The sequence below is a fragment of the Oxyura jamaicensis genome, chromosome 12 (genome assembly GCF_011077185.1).
Source record: "Oxyura jamaicensis isolate SHBP4307 breed ruddy duck chromosome 12, BPBGC_Ojam_1.0, whole genome shotgun sequence".
Taxonomy (NCBI): Eukaryota; Metazoa; Chordata; class Aves; order Anseriformes; family Anatidae; genus Oxyura; species Oxyura jamaicensis.
The window spans coordinates 577,692-600,013 of NC_048904.1; the positions used below are offsets into that span (position 1 = coordinate 577,692).

The following is a 22,322-nucleotide window of genomic DNA, read 5'->3' on the forward strand; positions in this document are numbered from 1 at the left end:
GCACTTAATTTTATATAAGAAATAAGCTAGGAGCTTTCCACCCCGCCCTCTAGTTTATGATAGTTTATATGCTTCCCAAACTTTTCTGCCTATAGATAAACAGGAGATGGTGTGGTTCTGGAAATTTTCCCACCAGATTCTGATGTTGGCCTTCCTAATTGTTTCTGCGGAAAACTAAAGCTCTATGCAATGTGCAAAGCAAGGTTTAACGGAGCTTTAAATTTAACTTACAAGCCTTCCACAGTTTTGTCAAATGTCATTTTGATGGTTCCAAGGGCAGAGTGATATGTTGTTCAAAGATAATTTCCCTGGAGATGTTGAGATAGTGTACTAATGAAAACTGAGTGAATCTGGAATATACATTACTCTTCTGAGAGATTGGTTATTCTGAGTGAGAAAAATTTGCTGTGTATATAGAACCAACATTTTAACATTGTGGGCATTTTAACATTTAAACCTTTTGAAAGACATGAAGATGTGATAAGAGATGTTTATATGATTACATGTTCTTTTGAATTTGTATGTATTTGCACTTAATTTTATTTAAGAAATAAGCTAGAAACTTTATTTCTTTGGACCTTTTCCCTTTAAAAGAATAATGTAAAATAACCATATATTATGAAATAAGAAAAATTACTAGAGAAAAAGAATAAAAAGATACAAATGGGTCGTGGTGATAGACCAATGCAGTGTTAATTTTTATCCCTCTCCCTTCTTAACCTGCTTGGTTCTTTACTAATGCCCTTCCAGTTTCCTTAAAGGACTGCAGAGGTTAACATCATTTCTGAGATAAATTGTAATGAATTATTTAAACAAGGAAAGATATTTTGTAATTTTTTGTAATGTGCTTTTTTTCAGTTCAATTTGGTGTAAATACTCTTTGGAAAGATATAGATATGCAACATTAACTGCACATGAAGAGAAATTTACATATCTGAAGGCAAAATAGCCACTTGGGATTGGGTTGGACCTGACAAAACAATTCTGTGTTGGGAAATAAGGAACATAAGGAACTGTTACTCTTTCTGTTTCATGTTTATGAATTTCAAGACAGAACAGTCTTTCTTATGATTCTCTATACCTTCTGCTTACACAAAGTTTTTTTTTGCCAGGGTGAAGATCCACAGAACATATTTCTTTACCTTTTGAATAAAGCAGCCTTAGACCACTTTCATGGGGAGCTCAGAAACTGCCTGGGTACAGTGCTGTCAGGATTTCCTGTGTGTTGTGGAGGGATGTGATGTATGTGAAGAATCATTGTGAGATAGTACAGCTTACCCTTGAAAAGCTGTGACTGAAAAGAGACAGGGGAGCTAAATTTAGGAATCAGGCTGTTGATGGAGCCTACTTTTCTACTCATGTTGTTTGCTTCCATAATGGAGAAGCAATGTGAATGGACAATGTGGTTGTGACTAGATTGAAATGCTCTGATCTGAATTATAATATGGGAAAGCTAGTATGTCAAAACAAGAAATTGTACAGTGTATACCTGACTTATTTGGAGTTTTAAAGAGGTTACTGCGAAAGTACAGAAAGTTTGAATGATATAGGTTGGATTTATCCTGATTGAGACCTGACAGGTTAAGCCAGGAGTTTCAGTAGAAAGATTTGATTCAGAAGGAAGTTGCAGTGAGACATGGAGTGCAGCAGAGGACACTCAATCCTGATTGCTGTCAGGCTGGACATGTTATGGACTTTATTTATTTAAGAAAACAAAAAAGAAAAAAGCTTATCTGGAGAACAGCAGGAAAGAACCTGACGAAACAGTAGGAGGACTACAACTCCTTGGTCAAATATCAGGCAGCAACTATTTTTGGTTACAGGTTACAGTTATCACTAATTAGTAAAATAGCTGAGCAAGCAATTGCCATTTAAATCAGATCAAATATCCTTATTAGTGTCCTGTCATCAGTTTTTATTTTATTTTATTTTGTAAAGAACATAAGCAACTGCAGAACAATCCTTGATACACAAGAGATGTGTGACAGATGAGTCTTCAGGTACAGATTTCACACATGTTCATAAAAGTGTCATCCAATAAGAATGTGCTGAGACACTGAGTGAGTACAATACACTGTATTAATGTTTCAGTGATTGCAGTGCATATATGTGTTGAAACAAAGTGATATGAACCATAGTTTGGAAACAGGATTTTAGTAGGTCTTTTTCATTCATGCATTATCCTCATGTGAGTATTTCTAGCATCTCTCCAGGGCTTTGGAGGGAACTGTGTCAGACTAAACACTTCTTAAACAGAGATTTTGGAAAAGTTCCCAGATTGTGTGTTAGGTAAACCCTTCCTCCCATGTTTTTGTCTTTGAGGTGAGAAATGTTTCAGTGACTTCTGTGACACTTGCTTTATTTCTAACAGGCAGAGTTGTTGGTTCTGTCAAGGCAGCCATTGTGGTGCTTTTAGAGGCAAAATAGTTGTCACATTGAACTACTGTCATAATAATCTGAGTATTAAGAAATCTTAAATCAGGCCTCAAACATTTGAAACCATGAGATCTACCTTGATGGTAAATTCTGGGTGTTGCAGCATTCTTACATTCAACTGGAGAATTAGGGAATATGGGAATCAAATTATTTGGAGATTTTTAAAGTATTGTTTTAGATGATTTTTTGTTGTTGTTGTTCAATGCTTGTACTAGCCATTTTGATTCCAGTCCTTTACATGAACACAGAGAAGACATGGAGGTTGCTTCTCAGTTCTTGTAGTGCATAGATCAAGTAGGAACTGTGACATGGAGTTTTCCATAGTCTCCATTTTAGGTGAATGATAGAAGATCAAACCTTATTCAGTAAGAGAAGACCAAAATTAACTTGAGATAAAGGTGTACAGAAGAACAATGGTCTTTGTTACTGAAAAAAATAAGTCAGTTTGGCCAAAATTAACCAGAGAGTATCCTTTTTCTCCAGATTTTTTTCTCCAGCCACCCAAATTTTACTGTCATAAGCTTACTGTGTAAGGGAAGGTCTCAAGGTCTTCTGTAATCCTTCTTGGCAGTAGGGGCAGTCCAGCACTGTTGTGACACCTTTTTCCTTCCACTCAAAAGTTTTCTCATCCTATACTATAACAGACGTGCTAAGGAAACTGAGCTACTACTGTCAGCGTAGAATGGGTTTATATATATATGTGTGTGTATATATATATATATATATCACAATTACAGGATCAGATAACAGTGATGCAAAAATGAAATTGTGACATAGGGTCAGATATAGGGTTATAGGCTATAGGGTCAGCTATAGGTTATGTTGTTTATGTATACAGTTTTCGTGTTTAAACAATTGTAAAGGCAATTAGTTCAGGCAGTTGAAGTCCTGCCCCCCCCCCCCCTTTTGGGTGGAAAGTACAGAGGGGAAAATACAGTTTATTTTGCAGAAAAAGAAGGAGAAGAGCAGGGATAAGATCTCCTAGGCCATCTTTTTTGGAATAGTGTAAGTGAGAAAGGTAAAGATGAAGCAAATTTTTCTACAAGACTTTTATTTCTATGTTTCTGTAGAACCTTTATTTCTGTAGGAAATGGGTTACTCAGACATGCAAAGAAAGGAATCCTTTAGTATTTGGGGATGAAGTATTTATCCAAGTTCTCTTATTTTACTTGCTAGAACTTGCTATCTTATTCATTTTATGGATAGAATTTGAAACTAAAACACTATTTTTTTTTTTTTTTTTTTTACTTCTTAGCAAGCACAATATTGAAAATGAAATTTCTGTTAGCAGCAGCAAGAAATGGGAGGAAAGGTGCAAATTCAATTGTATTAGCATAGCTTTGCTGAACTTTCATCATCTGTCTCCCACTTGCTTACAGCTACAAGGATGTTGAATTTAAATGGAATGTGGCCTTTATGATAACAGGTAATAATACTGCTACTTTGCTTCGTGAGAATTTATAGTCTGCAAAAAAAATGCCAAGAGACAGATCCTGTATTGACCTCTGTTTTTACTCTTTTTTTTTTTTTAATCTACTTTTTTTTCCTCTCCAATATGTCTAGAGAAAAATGGAGAAATGATTTTAGAATGCAGTCTATGGAAAGTTTTGTTGCAATAAAAATATTTATATTTTTTATCCTATGACATTCAAAACATTTTACTCTCATTAGCTTCACTAGTGGTCTTTATTCATCGGTAAGCTTTTTAGGTTGATCTATCAAACACATTAAAAGTAGAAATATTCCAAAATCCATAAGATGCAGAAGAAATGTCATTTTAAAAAAAGTTATACTAGCTTTGATATAGAAAATGGAGCTGATTTACACTAATGTAATACTGTAGTTACAGATGAATCAGTATGAGCCATGTACACCTTGAGGCAGGCAATTGTGTGGCTACTTATATTCTCAGAACTCAGGTGAGTTGCACAGTGTTATGGAATGAAGATGCTGAAAGTATTACAAATTCTCGCACCATTTAGACAAAATAGATTTCGTAGCAGTTTTTTTAACATACTGTTGGCATAACCAAAGACACAAACCCCAAATGAAATAATTACTCTGGAGGGGGTAATGTATTAGAAGTGGTAAATTGATTGCTTATAACTTTGTGGCTTGCTTAGGCTCCATTCTACATATGTTGCTTGTTTTGTGGGTGGAGTGTAATCATTGTGTACAATGGTGAGCTGGCTTTGCAGTTTTTCAGTCAGAGTAGATTCTTCTACACAAAGAAAAAGGCAAAAATTCTTATGAAATGTCGTTATTTTATATGTTAATAGATTTTAATATATATTCTGCCTTTGGCTATGATCATCACTGTCTGCCATTTTATATCAGGGCATAAAGGTAGATGAATGATTTGGCCTGGAACGTACAAGCAATCTAGCTTCTGAGCATCATCTACCTCATAAGAAAAGAATGTCGGGCCCAGTACCATTTTTTTTTTTTTTTTAAACCATCAAAGGAGAAAGAATAAAAGTTATTTTGAAGCTCAGTTCTGTTGGATGTTTTGGTTGTGTTAAAGTAATTAACTTCTGCATGGCTGGTATGATTGCTTTTGGTTTTGCCTTAAAAGTATTCTTTAATTTTTGATTGTCATGACATTTTTAAACAAAAAAGGAAGGTTAAGCATAAGGGGGAAAAAAAAAATATGTTTTGGATACTAATAATCCTTTAGCTTGTTGAATCTGAATTTAAAAGAACAACCTGAAAGTTTTTAATAATGCAAATGTCAATGCAGGAAAGTATTATTATTATTTTTTTTATTAGCAGATATCTAATATGATTTTAAGTCATCTGATCTTAAGATGACTAGATTCTAACTTAATAAATTTACCAATCAAGTTTTTCTTTAAGAAAAATGCTGGTTATTTGAGGTGTGTTTTGTTTTCTTTGTCATATCAAAACTTCAGCCAGTCATGCATATAGGTTTTCTAATTATGCTGGAACCTATTTTCCCCAGAGAAATCCATCTGTGGGGTGTAAGTGAATAAGCAGTGTCCTTCCATATTTGTGCCAGGAATGTGTCTGTCAGTACCTCCCTTGATGTCTCTTGTGATCTTTATGGTTTGCTAGAGTCTAACCCAGCCTTGTTTTTTCAGGCTTATAGATTGGTAGTAGCAAATGCATTTGCATTCCATGAGAATACTTAACAGAAACAATACTTAACACTGCTCATATCTTAGTGGAAGTTCTGTCTTACGTATTTCAGTTGAGCTGGATCTGAATTTTAAAGAAGTCTTAAAACAAACTCCCATGCTGCTGTTGTTGTCTTTACTCAATAAATCAAATATGAATCTGTATGTACTCTCAATTTTTAAGACAGTGAGAATGAAACTGTTGGAAATATTTCTGTTGAACCGTACCGAAGTAATGTAGTTCAGAACAGACATTCACATGGACAGGATTTACAGGATCAGGTCTTCTGCATGACTAGCTACTGAGATCCATAGTGCCTAGTGAAGTGTTAAGATGCAATTTATAGTTAACATACATGAATCCTATGTGAAGGTGCAGAATATTTATAAAGAAGAAAGATGATTTAAAATGAAAAATAATGTTTTCAAGCATTGGCTGTAAGATTCTTCCTGTGCATACATAGAACAACAGGTGAAATGTTTGACTGTAATTTATGTAGCATCTTAAATTTTAATACGGATTTTTGAGACTTTCATATTTTGTGGAAATCATCTTTTGACTAAATTGCTATATTTCATATTTTTTTCCTGAAACTTTTTTGTTATTTCTTTGAGTTCATTATAATCTGTTTTTTTTTTTTTCATTTTTATTCCATAAAAATCATAAAGAAGAAAACACTGTTAATCTCATTTTCTATGTGTATTATCCCAATAATAGAGTACTGCATACTTGTAAAATTAATGGTGAGGTGTACAGGTTTCTGTCATGCTGGAGAAATTTTTGGTTGTCTTTCAGACAGCTGGTCCCATTGTAATGCTGTTTAATATTATGACAGTTATTACAGAGACATGTGCCTTTAGAAAATGTTATAGCTTTTGCACTTAGGAGTATTTCACGTCTGCATTTTTTGGATGCTTTGGAAAAAAAAATCTTTATGAAATACAGTGAAAGCTATACTAAGCATGTAACACTTGGTTTTGGCTGACATTACGTACTTTTTGGCCAAGGTACTCAGGTGGCTAATTTAAGATGGGAATTTAATGAAATAGCATGACTTTCTATAATGATAATGATAGAATTGGAGTGTAGACAACAGTTATGCACTACTGTAAAATGAAATCTAAAAGATACTTGAATACATGTGGAAACTAAATGTTAGTATTTGTTTTTAAAACCTGTTCTAAAGTAATTAAGTACACTGTAGTCTGACCTGTGATATCATTTTGTATCTTATTCTACAAGAGAGAGAAAAAACGTGTTTAAATGAAGTCATTACAATTAGTGATATTCACACTAGCAAGAACTAAGCACTATGGTGTTTTGATTCTTCAGAACTCTCCTGAAGGAAAAAAAAAAAAAAAAAAGGAACAAAAAATATATATATATTCAACATCGAAAATACTGCTAAAAAAACCTGCAATCTAGTAAACATAAACTATTTCCTGAAAAAATGTATAATGGCCAGAGATGTATATATTTTCGTTTATTCTAATTACGTTAGAAGCAGAAAGAGTGAAATCTCCCCTTTTCTACTAGAATTTTATTGTCAAGGCTGACAGATGCTGCGTATCAAGTAGGACCTGGAATGTGAAGGAATACTTTGATCAGTTCTATCATGAAAGTGGCAGTAGCATAACTTCCAGTTCCAGCAAACTAGATTCAGTGGCCATTTATTTGTGTGTATTTTTACTTGCACTGATGCATGTCAATGTATCTAGATTCTATTAAAAGCCAATAAAAATGTCTTTTGGTAGAGTTAGAATGGGCAGGTGGTCTTCCTAATTTTATGTGTGTTTCTATAATGACTGGTTCCAAAATATTATACTAAAAAGGAAACTGTGTTTAAACTCATGGCTACCCTAAAATCATTTCTTTACATCCCATAAAGGAGAACATCTGGGTTGGGATGCCCCATCCCTGGGAAGTGTTCAAGGCCAGGCTGGATGGAGCTTTGAGCAGCCTGCTCTTGTGGAAGGTGTCCCTGCCCATGGCAGGGGTATTGGAACTAGATGAGCTTTGAGGTTCCTTCTAACTCAAACCATTCTATGATTGTTATGACCTGAGTACATTTTCTTGCCATTGAGTTTAGCTCATCCACCAAGAAGGACCGTCCTGGAAATAACTGTTGTGTGACAACAGTGAAGTGCTGTCAAACAACAAAGAAAGCGGCATGTAAGAGTTGAATGAGTACCTACTGAAGCAGTTACTATGTTTGAGAAAGACCCAAACATGAATTCATATTTAAAAAAATAAAGAAATTCTAATTAGGTAAGTGGAAGGGGAATTTCCTGTGCCTCATGCCCTACACTCCTCTTGGCCTCCCACTTCCACGGATCAGTCCCACAGGCCCCTGTGGCATCTAAAGTTAAAATCCAGAGGGAATGTTTTGTATTTATTCCCTGTGTTGAACTCCTCCTGTACATTTAATGTAGGCCTACGAGAGAATTGCTCAGCTAGTTTTTTTAACTGTAGCATTTTCTTTAGTTTCCATGGGCATCTAGTCAGTTTTGGAAGAAAGAGAGATTATGACACAGCTTTCTTTTATTACCTTCTCCACGGGATTTTGCATATCAAAAGCACCAGATGTTTTTCTTTGCAGCTCCACCATGTTCTACGTTTCGGTGTGGCATTAAACATAAGTCAAAATGGAAAATTTTGAGAGGGAAGGGTGATGAAAGAAGCAGTTAGCATAGGCATAAAATTCAACTTCTTAAGGAGTTTAAATATAAATTATAATTTATTCAGCATTACTTTGGAAATCAGTCTATATTCTAACAGCATAAAGTCATATTACACAGCAAAAAATTTCAAAAAATGCCACATTTATATATAAAGTTCTGGAAAAGACATTTTTTCTTATATTCACTTTATACAGGTTAGGTCTGTTCCTGTAATTATGCTACATGGACCCATGAAAGGGAATTCATTTTTACTTGGACTTGCACAGTGCATCCAAAATGTTTATTTGAATAGTTACAAAGCAAAAAAAGCATCACACTAAAATTCTTAAGGAATTGTAGTGAATAACACACAATTTGGTATCTAAACCCATTATATAACCCATTATATTCCTTAAATCATAAAAACAAGTTGAAACTGAACCATGCAATTTCTGGTAGTTTTTTTTTTTTTTTTTTTTTTAATCTGTCAGTGTAACTCAAACAGAAATATCCCTGCTGTTTTTAGCACTGTCATGTTGCTTGCTTATCATTGGTTTGCTGTGTTGGGAGTGTTGTGTTTTTCAGGAAATTAACCTTTCTTAAAATGCTGTGAAAACATACTGGTGATTTATACTATCCTTGTGGGCCTACGGGGATAGGTCTTACTTAGATTTCTTCTGACCATTGTGTGGTGTATATTTTGTCCCCAAGTGAACTTGATTTCAGGATTTAAACATGATGCCAGAGGTCTAGAAAGAGACTGTTGTAAGCTGTACTGGTGGTCTCTTCTAGCTGGGAAAAGATATTTTGTTTCCTTAGGAGTCTTGTCATTTTGCTAAAGGTATGTCTAAATGGGAGAGTCTTAGGTGTATAGTTTGCAGCATAGAAAAACAATTGTGCTAATCTTCTTTTTGTGTCTTAAGAGACTGATGTAAATAGAGGCATTCATACTTGTCTCTTTTAAAAATGATCTGTGAGCTTGCTGTAGATTCTTTTAATTCTATTTTTTTCATTAATCAGTCTGTGTTGATCTATTTCTGTGCATATTTTACATTTTCCAACAGATGAATAGTTACAGGAGGGTGAACTAAATCTGTAGTCCATTTTTTGATGAAGTTAAGATCAAATAAAAATAGTTTTGTAGTTTATTTAATATTTGCATCATACTCAAAAAATAACAGTGATTTTTTCCCCTTGATTAGTGCTGAAACTTTCAAAGAAAGAAAGAGTTGGGAAATTGAAGAGTGTATTTATAGCTTTATATTCTGAATGACTTCTTATATTCTGTTCCTTATTTTGTGATTTTTTTGTCACTAATTGTGTGTTATTAATTCATGGCCTGTTAAACCACTGCCTTCCATTCTGGAGGTCTCAGTGAAAAGCTACGTTTCTATACCACTACATTCTCTATTTGAAGTTTTCTGATAGGCAATCCAATTTTATATAATATCTTTAGGCACGTATAAATGTTTCAAAGAATTTTGTTACATTGTGTAGTTTAAGATGCCACAAGTAAAAAAAAAAATAATAAAAACTATAGTTTTGTATGTAAATAGGGAGAACTGATAGTATTCTGCACTGCAGTATGTGACTGTGTTAAGGCCACATTCCAGATTTTCTGGAATTTTCTTAGGAGAAAAAATTGGATTTTCAGATTCTTTGTTCGCATTGCAACCTGTATTGAGCTTACTTAAAGGTTACATAAATTAACAAACACTTCATGAAGCTGATTTTGGTCTCTGTATCCCATAAAACATTATGATATGATTCCCATGTCAGTCTTGATTGAAATCTATTAAACCATTGTGGTGGTTTTACCGTGCTAGGCAGTTGAACACCACAACCGCTCTCTCACTCCCCCTCCTCAGATGAGGAGGGAAAGAAGTAAAGGAAAGAACAACTCACGGGTTGAGATAAGGATGATTTAATTAAAGAGAAATATATATATATATATATATATATATATATATATATATACATATATATATATATTATGGAAATATTATTATTAATTAAACAATTCAACTAAAGGGAAGAAAGGGGAAGAGGGAGGGGGAAAAGGGAATAACTAAACAAAACAAGTAAAGGCTATGTGGAAGTGCAGAGGAAAGAAATTACTCTCTACTTCCCACAACTGAGCGATGCTTGACCACATCCTTAAAGCAGGGCCTCAATGCACGTAGCCGGTGTTTGGGAGGAGGACAGACATCTTCACGAGAGCCCATCCCTCCCCTCTTCTTCCTTTTTCCACCTTTTATTGCTGAGTGTGACATCATATGGTATGGAATACCCCTTTGGTTGGTTTAGGTCAGATGCCCTGATGTTTCTTTCTCACTTTTTGCCCACCCCCTAGGAGGGTTAGAGAGAGTCCTGATGCTGTGCCAGCACTTCTCAGCAGCAGACACAACACCAGTGTGATACCACTGCAGTTCTAGCTACAAGTGCAGAGCGCAGCACTGTATGGGCTGCTGCAGGGAAAGTTAACATCCCAGCCAGACCCAGTACAACCATTTAAAATAGCAAAGATTTTTTATTTTTTAAAAATTTGAATTATTTGTACCCATTTATTTTCCTAAGCAACGTGAAGTTAGATTTTTTTTTATTATTATTAATAGAAGTAAATTGTATTTTCTGTTATGTACTGTACCTACAAATTTTTAAATGAAATGTCTTCAAAGAATTTTAATACCCTTGCAATATTTACTAATTAGAGATTGTGATTTTTTTTTTTCCTATATAAATAAGTAATGAAAGAACCAGTGGTAGAAGTTAGTATAAAATGACCTAGTTTCTTTAGTATAGTGAAATCACTGGAAGAAATCTATTCGATAACTTTGTCTTTCCCTGAAAGCTCTGATGTGGAGGCAACAGAGATGTTTTCCCTGATCTTTCTGGGCATTGAATAATATCCTCTTCATTTGCCAAAATAGGATTAGTGAGTAGATCTCATTAGGAATTTGCACATGACTTTATTTTTATATAGATAAAAGGGAGCAAATTCCTCAAAGTCAAAGAAATTTGAGAAAATAATATCTAAGAATCCAAGCAGGTAAAAAGCATTACTGCAAGGATATATTTTTTTCAGTTCCTGCCAGGGAAAATTGGCTTTCCTCCTTTCTAAAAAAGGTGTTTGCTACATATCAGAAAAAGCTTCTAGTAATGTAGTAAGTTCCACTGTAAAATATAATTACATTTTAAATAAATATATTTTACTCAAGGACAGTCTTAACAACAGAAAATATATAATGGTAGGAAAGATTGTTTCATTTTCATTAGAATTTACTTACAAATTTACTTGTTGTTGATCTTTTGTCACATTATCAAAAGTCACATTATTCAACAATTCTTTTTTTCTTTTCAACTTTTTTAAATAATCTCCTGTTACAGCAGTTTTTCTGCATAGTGATCAGGACATTTATAAGTATTTGTGAGCAAATAATTAAAAATTAAAAAGGAAAAATCTTGTAGGACAGAATAATTGCTTTACCCTTGTATAATCTGATGGCATAAAAGCTGTTTTATTATGCTAGTTGGAAAAAAGGTAAAGCTTAATTGTTTAAATCTGATACTAGGAATAGTTGTATACGTTGGTGAATCAACGTCGTATGTCATAGTCATAGGCAGATTTATAGAGAAAAAATGTCATTGCAGTCATTAATGTTAATGTGTATGTGCATATGATTCTTAGACATATGAAGGACCAAAACAAGAAGGTTGCTAATCTGAAGCACAATCAACAAATGGAGAAAAAAAAGAATACACAGCTGCTAGAAGAAGTTCGTAGACGAGAGGACAATATGACGGACAACTCTCAACATTTACAAGTGAGTTTTTAATCTTTTAATCATTACTATATTTTAATTGTTTTACAGTCATCAAAGGAAGAATGCTTCTGTTTCTTCATGGATGTATAACAATTACCTTTCTGCAAAGAGATGGGTTTCTTCTCTCCTACCAGAGAATGCTCTACTGACTTCAGCTGCACCTATAAAATATTTATTTTTTAGGGTGAGGAAAAAAACAGAATATAATTCGAAACCTTCTTTTCACAAGGTCTTATTTTTTTTTTCTTAGTTCATAAGCAAGAAAGTAAGTAATTCTAGCTTGTTTTGAGGACAGTCAGAAAATAGGATATATTCTTTCTGTATTTTGTTTCTGTGCTATTCAAAGTTCTATATCCATACAGCATAATGAGCTTATATAGTGTGTTTGAGTGTTAAGCTAGTTTGTGTATCGAACACTGCACTTTTATTTTTATTTTTTTAATGGGTTGAAAATTTACATACTCAGGTGATTAGGTCTGTAAAATACAGCTTATTGTTTTCAAGAGCATTCAACTGTATGACAGAAATTCTGCCATGTTTTGCAGTGTGGAGTTGGAAGGCAAAAATGTTTGAGACACAAGAGCTCCTTCCTGTTCTGTGTTTCTAGATGTAGCTATTCATGTTAAATTCCAATGTCTGCATTTCTCTATCAGCAGAGATATCATCTAGTTGCATACTCTGATCATTTAACAAGTGTGATTTGTTTTTATTAGCTCTCTATTTATGCATATGTAGTTGGGTAAAAGGGTGAGTATAGATTGTCAGACAGGGTAATGATGAATTTTGAATCTTCACCAAAGATTAGTTCTATTTTATGTACTTAAATGAATGATAGAATCGTGGAATATTCTGACTTGGAAGGGACCCATAAGGATCACTGAGTCTCTGTGAAACATAGAGAAGTACTGGAGAGAGCTATCAGTGTCTCATCATTATTACATTACTATAACAGGTACTTTTTTTCTAAATGTTTATATATATATATATATATATATATATGTTTTCCCATATCTCTTCTTTTTCCAAGGTAGGCTTTGAACCTTCTTCTAGGAGAATTTCTACAGTAAATTATTAGAGTTCAGGTGTTGAGATTTGAAAGACAACTAGCTGATCTGGTTAAATGATACATTGCTTGCGAGGGAATTCTAGGGAATTTGTATTAAAGACCACAACACAAGTTTGATGCTTGACTTAAAAACTGTTCTCTGAGAGCTGACTGTGAAAAACTATAAAAAGAAGTACTGAGTTCTGTCAACAACACTGATGTCTCTGTACCCTGTGTTTATATGTAAGTCTAATTTACAGTGCAATATGTCATCTATGGATTGATCTGGTTAATATAATGGGTTTCTGGAAAATTTCTGATAGATGGAGTTTGACCCTCACTTGCTTCATACAGTACTGTATTTCTCATGCATTCTTGTATGCAAAATGGAGAAATTAACACTACACCTCTCTTCAGGCTTGTGTTGGTGAAGCTGTGTCAGAATCAAGTTCAGCCAATATGTTATTTATGCATCTGTGTAATGTTTTGCGTAGTCTATAATCTTAGGCTTACACACTGATTGTGTAATAGTAGAATGCATGGTGATGCATTCTACTGCACATGATATAGTAATAACACCTTGTGAAGTATTTGGTTTGATAATGTGATATATCAAAAATAAATTTCAGTGTTGAACAGCTATTTGTAGTTAATGTGAATCAGTAAAAAGGATATCTTATAGCTTTATTGTTTATTCATATTTTGGAAATCTGTCAGAGCAGTGTGATCACTAGAGAATAGAAGTCTTAGATGTAACTGCTAAAGTTGGAACTTTCAAGTTATTTAACAGGAACAGGTCTGCCAAATGGAAGCAGCATAGCTGAGCAGCCTAAATTTACAAAGAAGCTTGTCTGGCATATAGGTCCTCTGTGCCTCTAGCTATAAAGCATTTGCCTACTAAGAACAGTTCATGAAAACCAGTTAACTAAGGATTCTCATTTCTCTGTTACTATGCCTTAAAATGTTAATAAAACTGCTTTCAGTAATATAAGTATGTATTTGTTGTGGCCCATCCTATACTTGCTAAGCTTCTGGAAAAGTGAAAAGGAGAAGATCCTAGCTGCTTCTGCCTATCATTAGGTGCTTCCCTCCAGTAGCTCTAAGAAGGAACATGGGGAAGTGAGTGTTGGTTGTTTGCACTGCTGGCATGTTGGAACAGCCAATCCTGCCTTACCTGGCATAAGTAAAACTGCTGCTCTCAACACTTTGCTGCTGTAACTGGTTATTATATTTAATGTGTCTAAAACATTCCCGTATTTCCTTGGCTTATTACTTCCCCTGCCTTCTTTAACGATGGCCATTGTGTTCGTGGCAGGGGAACGTTTGTACGTTCTCTGTCAGGTTGCTGCTTTAGTGAATTAGGCTGGCTATCACTTCATGGCTCATGGTGGAGGCAAATTCACCTGAATGAGAATGGCTTGTTTGCCTTTACAGATTAATCCGTAAAATACCTAGAACTGCAAAAAGTGCAGCTGCAAATAGAAATTTGACTCTACAGCACTATGATCAAGTAAATCCACAAGGAAATTAGGTGAATTGGGAGGGCTGGAGAAAAACAGCCAAACTTGATGAACACCTAGCAGCTTTTTTTTTTTTTTTTTTTTTTTTCTTCCAATGCAAATTAAGGTACAGGATTGATATGGTGTAGCAGGTGTGGGAGACATACCATTTCACTGCTTCAAGGGACCCTTTCCAAAACACGCTTGACAACATGTTCTAGTTTGCTTCTTTCATAAGGTTATGGAAGATGAAGTAGTGGTAGTTTGGGCTTTTCTGCCGTTCTTCTTGTGAGATAAAGAAATTTACTGTAGCAGTTCCTTAGGGCTTTAGGAAATTAATCACAAAATTACTTGTTCCAGTAAAATCTCATCATACTTACTTCTAAATCTAAGGGAAGAGTGTCCCTGCATCACATATCGGGACTTTGAGGTTTCCTTCATTGCAAAATTTGGGGAGTTTTCATTTCTTCATAAATGCCATAGTGAATCTTGCAAGTAAATCAAATATTTTGACATTGAGTAGTGGAAGTAACATGACTCTGATGTGAATTTATTATCCTGATAGGAGAGTATTTTGATTTAAAGTTTCGCACTGGTATAGTTTGTTTTATTTTCTTATGTGTAAGGTGGTTACAAGTATTAGGTGAGAGCATCAAATTCAGTTTTTGTACAAAACTCTTAAGTAGGTGGCTGGCTGGTTTAAAACAAAAAAACAACAACAACAAAAAAACAAAACCACAAGCTTTAAAGCTCCAATTAGCCTTGGTTGACAAAAAAACTTTTTCATAGAAGTTACCAAAAAAAAAATAAAACAACAAACCTCTGTGAAGTTGCTTAAGGAGTATCTCTTAAAATACTTAAGTATAATATATCTTAAAGTGCAAGTTTCTCCCTTTAAAAAATTGACCAAAAGCACTGGTGGATGCATTTTTTATTTTAATTGGCCTGTATAGCTTGTCATTTCAGGTTGATTTTGATTTGAGGCTTTTATACCTGGTCACAATAAAGCTATTTAGTGTATTTGGCATAAGATAAATATTTATTCCTGTAACATTTAGATACAAACACCTGGTTGCAGGGATGGAACACATCTGCTTTCTGGAGGTCTGAGTGTGAAGATTTGTTTGTGAGCGTTCTAGGTTAGAACTTTTTAGGCATGTGTTCAAAAGGATGCATATAATGCAGTATGTGATAATGCACTATGTGATAGGTAAATGCGTTTTCTTTTTTACCAAGGACACAGTACTTTCCTCAGGTGGCAGACTATAAACTGAAATTATTCTAGTGATGTGAACATACACAGAATTCAAATCAGGATATAAGTGTTGACTAAATAACAAATCAGGATGTAAGAGTTGATTAAATAAATTAGTTGACAGAGCAGAATACTTGGTCACAATTGATATTAAACTTCAGTTTATAAATAATATGTAGAGTTAATAATTAAAATATGTTGTAACGACTTGAGAATTTAAATGAGGCAAGATTTGTGGGGAAACACATGAAATGAGACACTTTGAAAAACAAACTGGTTTCTAGGAGTACTATCCATCTGCTAATCAAAAATAAAATTAATTGGTATTCTAATTAATTGGTATTGGTGTTCTAATACTGAATTACTGCTTAGTAAGCCATTAGGTTCTAACCACTTTTTCTCATTACTGCTTCATTGGAAAAAAAAAAAAACAAAAAACAACAAAAAAAAACACCTTCTACCAGTTTTTATAAGTATGTATAACACACAGTCCTTATATCCGTAGTGTACTTGTTACATCTGTGAATGATGTATTGAGCTGCTAATGTATATACTAAAATTCTCTGGCCTGATGGAATGATTGTATTCCCTGCTTGTTAACTGTGATAAGCTCAGCTGAGTGCTGAAGAGCAATTAAACTAGACAAATTACATTTACTCAGCCAAGTCTCAATCCCTTTTGCAGAAGTACTGGAAGAGATGTAATAGGAAATCTACTATAATTGTTTGTGTGCCATTCAGGAAAACATTTGGGCCAAACTGAATACTTCAGTTGAATTGCCATCCATTCTGCACAGCTTAAGCAGGGGTTGAAGCTTTACCCATTCAGCTATCCGCTTTCTTTCCGGTAGGTTTGAGGAAGTTAGGAAGTCTCTATTTTCTTTGAAGCTTCATTTAGTATATAGCGGTTCCTCAGGCCTGTAGCGTCGTGCATATTTATAACACTTTACAATCTTTTCAGAAAAAAGCCTCTCAAAGCTTGTTCATATCCTAGCATCAACCGTTGTAGGACAAGTTTGTCTCTGATGGCCACATCTCAGAGCACTCCAGAGCTGCTGCTGTGATGGGGAGTGCCCTGGCATGTCTGGGGAGGGAAAACACTTTGCTCTCCCTCAGCTATCAGTTATAATTGTGAGTGATGCTTCAGGTGTGGTTTTGAGGGGGTTATTTGGATCACTTGAAAATTGAAAACATTAGGAAGCCAGACTTTAGATTAATTCTTGGCAATGAAGAATAGTTGTGAGGTTTTCTGCTTTTTCCTTCCACAAATCAAGGGCAGACCTGTGCATATCTTGCCAGAAGTGCTGGTCATATATTACATAAAGCACCAGTGCAGGAGAGCTGGTTCTAGAACACTTTATCACGAAGCTTTTTGAGAACGGTGTATCTAACATGTCTTCGTTTTCTCTTTTTTGTGTGTCTTAAAATGATTTTTATTTATTTTTATTTTTATTTTTTAGAGAAATGCAGAGCTAAGAAACATAGGGGTAATGTCATAATTCCTCAAACAAATCTCCTTGCAGGACCCTGAAATGTTATAGATGTGAAACATAGTCGCTTCCTGAGATATCTTTTTCCTGATTCTTGTACAGAAAACGTTCATTTCAGTAACACTGTTAAATCAATAGAATTGAGAAAGAAAACATTTGGATAACATTGATAACTTGAGAAAGTTTGGGTTTGATTATGATTTTCAAACTTGCTGTAATAAATAAACAAAACAACAAAAACCTCAAGGCAAGCTAAATGGATACTTCTGTCTGATTATACTTTTCATAAATGTATTGATTTAATAAGTGAATTGAATGTCATAGAATTATATCTATACTAAGTATAGAAACACTTCTATATGGAAACTTTACGCAAACTCTCCCATGCATACATGTCAGAAGGGGGGTGCAGGAATAAGTCTGAAAAGAAAGCTAAGAAGTTTAATACTCTGCTCTGTTCTACAGAGCTTCTAGTTGTTCTTACCTTTTCTCTGGTTTATCTGTTAGAAATCTTTTGATTCTCCTAATGTTTTAAACACTTGAAGTATTTGTCAAAATCTTCTTTCAGATAACTTGGATTTTCTCTGGTCAGCATTCTACATGCTGGAAAGAGCTTTTTCACTAAAAAAAAATATATTTTTGAGTAAGAATGTGTAGTTCTCATTGATTTCAAATATATACAGGGAGCTTTATCAATGCTCTGATCCCAAAGTACTGTGAAACATGTACATTTTCCAGGTGCAAACATCTAGCTCTTAGTTACTGAGTCCAGCATTGCTGCCTTGGTTTGCTGCTGGACATCCTGAGGCAAAAGGCATCCTGAGGCAATTGTAGCTCTTCAGTATGGCAGAAATTTAATCTTAGATGATATATAAAGAATGAATAGGAGAAAGTCTTACCAAGAAAAGACAAGAAGACTGGGTAGGTGGTATTATTGCTATCTCATTCTTGCCATGTCAATATCTATGGTATTTTATAAAAAATAACTCCCAAGAGATTTCACATGTATTTAGTGTGAATCCTTAAGCTTGGATTTGTCTATTTTTCACTCTATTCTTCAGCATACAATTTTAATCTCCGTAATAGTTCTAGAAATGCAAAATATACCTAAGACCTTGCACACTGCCATATGCTGTCTGTGTCTCTTAAAATAAAAAAAAGCATGTCCTAAAGAAGTGGTATATCTGACATCCATTTGTTATGATTTTTCTCTTAATGCAGTGTGTTTCCTACTGCATTGTCTCAAAGACTTGTGAACTCTAATATTAATAAAAAGAGGAAGCTAGGAGATGAGATGAAGCCTTGCAAATAAAAATGAACAGATCAGTTTAGAGACAGAGGAAACAGTTGTGACTGTTACGCAGGCAGGCATTAGTGTACATAGCTGACATAAGGCAGGAGAGAATTCATTGCATAAACACACAGCTTTGTATCTATTAGTGCTGAAATACATACGTAGTGAGGAGGCCCAACCTTTTAAGAGGTTAAAATCATGAGCTATTGAATTAGAAGTGAATTCTAGTTTACGCATGTATCCGAAGTTGGGTTTATCCCTCTCTGTAAGGTTTTAGAAATTCTGCGTGTTTAGAGGGTTTTGTATGTTTATGTCTCAAGAAGGCTGCTTGTTATGGTGGGGGAAGATGGAGATAAGACTGGGATTTTGCCTTTTACACCATTCCTTTCTGATCTCTACAGTATGCATGTGGGTGTACTAGTTCTGAGTACAGTTGTCCCCTACTTCTCATTCAGCTGTGAGCCAGGCATAAAGGGAAATAGGTTATTGCTCTTGATTTTCTTTTCTCTGTGTTCTGAACAATGTATCCCTTAGAACACACAGATGAGATATGATATAGGCTTGTAGACTTATGTTCAGAGGCAGGGGAAATAACTTCATATGGCCTGTGAAGGTTGTAAAAGTCTTGTCTCTTGCCATCAGATTTTATTATTATTATTATTATTTGGACTGGATACATTTGTTCAAGCTGTTGCAAATACTTTCTGAATGAGTGAGTCAGTTCTAAGTGCAAGTATACACAATCCCTGGTATTTTTGGCTAACTCTCCATATGTAGTCTGTTACATTAGTGAACTAACATATGAAGAAATATAGAGGTCAATGTTTTATGTTAATTTTCTGTAGCACATCAACATAATTCTTTATTGCTTGAAAACCAAAATATGTTCTTGTTTGTCTCTGTTTTTCAAATTTTATATTTCTTGAGGACTGGAAAGTTTATTCTTTTTGAGTGATTAAATGGAAGCCCAGTCAATGTGTAAGAAAATTAGTGTCATATACATATCAAACAGCTTTATCCTTATGAAGCAAGAGTTATGTATTAGCAAACATAGAGAATCTAGTACAGTAGATAATTATGTGCATTAGTGATATATTCATGGGTATTTTGGTATTTGGTATTTCTCTGCTTCTCTAGTTATAACTGGATTTTACCAAGACAGAGAGTGTAGCTAATAAGTAAAACCTCAAAAATGTTCAGCCTTCAGAAAAATGTGTAACATCAATTTCACACAGATCAGGGAATTTATTTATTTATTTATTTTACTGGTGAATATCTGGGAAAAGTCAGGAATTGCAATGCCTTTTAAAGCAGTCGTTTTCATGTAGCACAACATAAATTTTTAATAGATGTTCTGAGAAAGTAGGATGTAACAAAACTGTTTTTTTCTGTAATGTATTGATAACCAATCTATAAAAAATCTTTGAGGTAGGGGGTAATGGTTACAACAAGCCTGTGATGATATAATACAATATATTAAAAAAACAAAACAAAACAAAACAAAAATGCAAAAACAAACAATTACTTGATTAGAAGTGCATACTTACAAAAATCAGACTAAATCAATTCAAACAAACATAGACTATTGAAGACACAGCTAGTGTACTTATATTTAGATTTCTAACAATATAAATATAAGTTCAGATTTTAAATGTGAATGGACATTCAGGAATTCTCTTTCCTTGGCCTGTGGAAGTTCCATAAGTTGTGGATAAATTCCATATGTGTTACTGAAATGTATGTTGAACTTCAGCCAGTTGTTTAAGATTATGTTGAAAAAAATATTTCTAAAAGGTTTCAGATGAAGGAAAGTATTTGAGAGTCTACAGAGGCAGGAAGGTTGATTGGTAGGTCTGAGGATCAATACCAGAAGTGTTTTTTCTTTGGGGAATTACTTTGACGTTTGTTTTCATTGTGCAGTGTAATCCCCAGAAACCCAAACTGCTCTTGTTATAAAAAGTCCCTATAGACAATCTGTGAAAATATCATATGAAGATCAATTTTTACAAGACTCACAGTCTCTCAAATCTTTTTTTCTTTATCATAATTGGTAGACTTGCAGAAGTGACAGTGTTCTGTGCTACATTCTTTTAACCACCTGTAATATAAAAAATGGTAGGTAAAACATTATCAGCACTGTTGTATGTACTTGTCAAGTCCTTCCTTTTGTCTAGAGTATTGTATTATAAGTACATGTGCAAATAACCTTAACTTTGTTTTTAGAACTATCTGTTTATTACTTGTGAATTTTAACCAAGTACACAATATATGTACACTATGTACCTTTGTTAACGCAACATTTCCAACATTTTGGAGACTTTCAGAGCATCCCATATCAGGAGTTCTGAATACTGACTTTCTGATCTTAAGTTTTACAGTTAGGTCAGAAACACATTTTTCAGTGTTGTCTGAGTAACATTAATTCAATGAATTCAGTACCCAAGAATAGAACCTGGACATCTTGATTTTCAAACAAACTTATATTTGTATGTTCTAGTAAATTTAGAAACCTGTGAACTGCAATTATTGACAAGCTTTTCATGTTTAGATTAAACAACACGTATTGCTACTATGTGCTTTAATAAATCATTTGTTATTTGGAAAGGGCATATGTGAAGAGGCACTGGAAGAAAAAGATCCTATTGGAAAAAACAAACTTGCAACAATAGGAAACAGGAAAAATTTAATGTGACCCACCTCTTCCCCCCCAGGTTTGTGTAATAACTCACACATGTGGGACTCCTGTAGTCCCCAGGGGGCAATCACATTCAACATGCATCAAAAGAAACATTTCACTTAAATCAACTCTCCCTTCCCAGCTATAATTACCACAGGTTTACACTGAGATATAGTTGCAAAAGGTTAGTCAGCAGGGCATCTGCAAATCAAGTCATATGTCAACTCTACATCAATAACCTCATTATAATAGATGTTAGTATTTCAGCACATGACTGTCCAATATAGCAATTCATGTATAGTTCATTTTTCACTTCAACATTAACTTATAGTTTGTCTAATATTTTACTAACTTATGTATTTAAACACCCTATATTACATAAATCATAATCAATGACAAAAAGAATGATTTAGATTGAAATTCTGCAAAGTGAAATTGCAATAAAATGACTGACCCTATTTGTATGGCTGTCTTCAATGTAAGATGAATATAGGACAGTTTAACCCTGTAATATAAAAGCAGCACAATGAAAATATATATGAGTGTAGATTTTCCAATTTAGGCATTGCTTAAAATGTTACCTAAAACTTTCATTTTTCCCAAATGAAAGAATAATATCTCTAGATAGTTTGTTATATTTGTAGCTTATCAATAGGCTAGAACACTTTTAAATAAAAAATTTGATAGCCTGGATGAAAAAAGTAAAAAGATTTTCAAAACCTTCATTGTGGTCTGCATCAAACTGAGCTGTCAGCTGGTTTCATAAGTTGTTCTTCCATCTACTTGTTAGTAACCTGTGCTAGCTATTGCTGCTGTTTGTCACTCTTTATAGATCATTTTGAATAGCATGCAGGTCTGTTACTAATACATCTGGTCAGTGACAAAGTTCTATTTGAGGTGAGTCTACGTAGAATTATTCCCGTTGGTTGCTAATATGCCAGATTTATACCACTAATTTCTCATGAAAAGTGTTCTTTAATAGCCTTCTACAGTATTACTTACAGA

General features: G+C 34.1%; 1 protein-coding gene across 23 annotated transcripts in view; it reads left to right on the forward strand.

Moving 5' to 3' along the window:
• Positions 1-22,322, forward strand: part of ERC2 (ELKS/RAB6-interacting/CAST family member 2) — a 537,199-nt gene that overhangs the window by 244,883 nt on the left and 269,994 nt on the right. For all 23 annotated transcript variants that reach the window (XM_035338170.1, XM_035338171.1, XM_035338160.1 and 20 more), the window contains one exon: positions 11,923-12,058. In XM_035338170.1, coding sequence (XP_035194061.1) covers positions 11,923-12,058 — 136 coding nt within the window. The remainder of the gene's footprint in view (positions 1-11,922; positions 12,059-22,322) is intronic.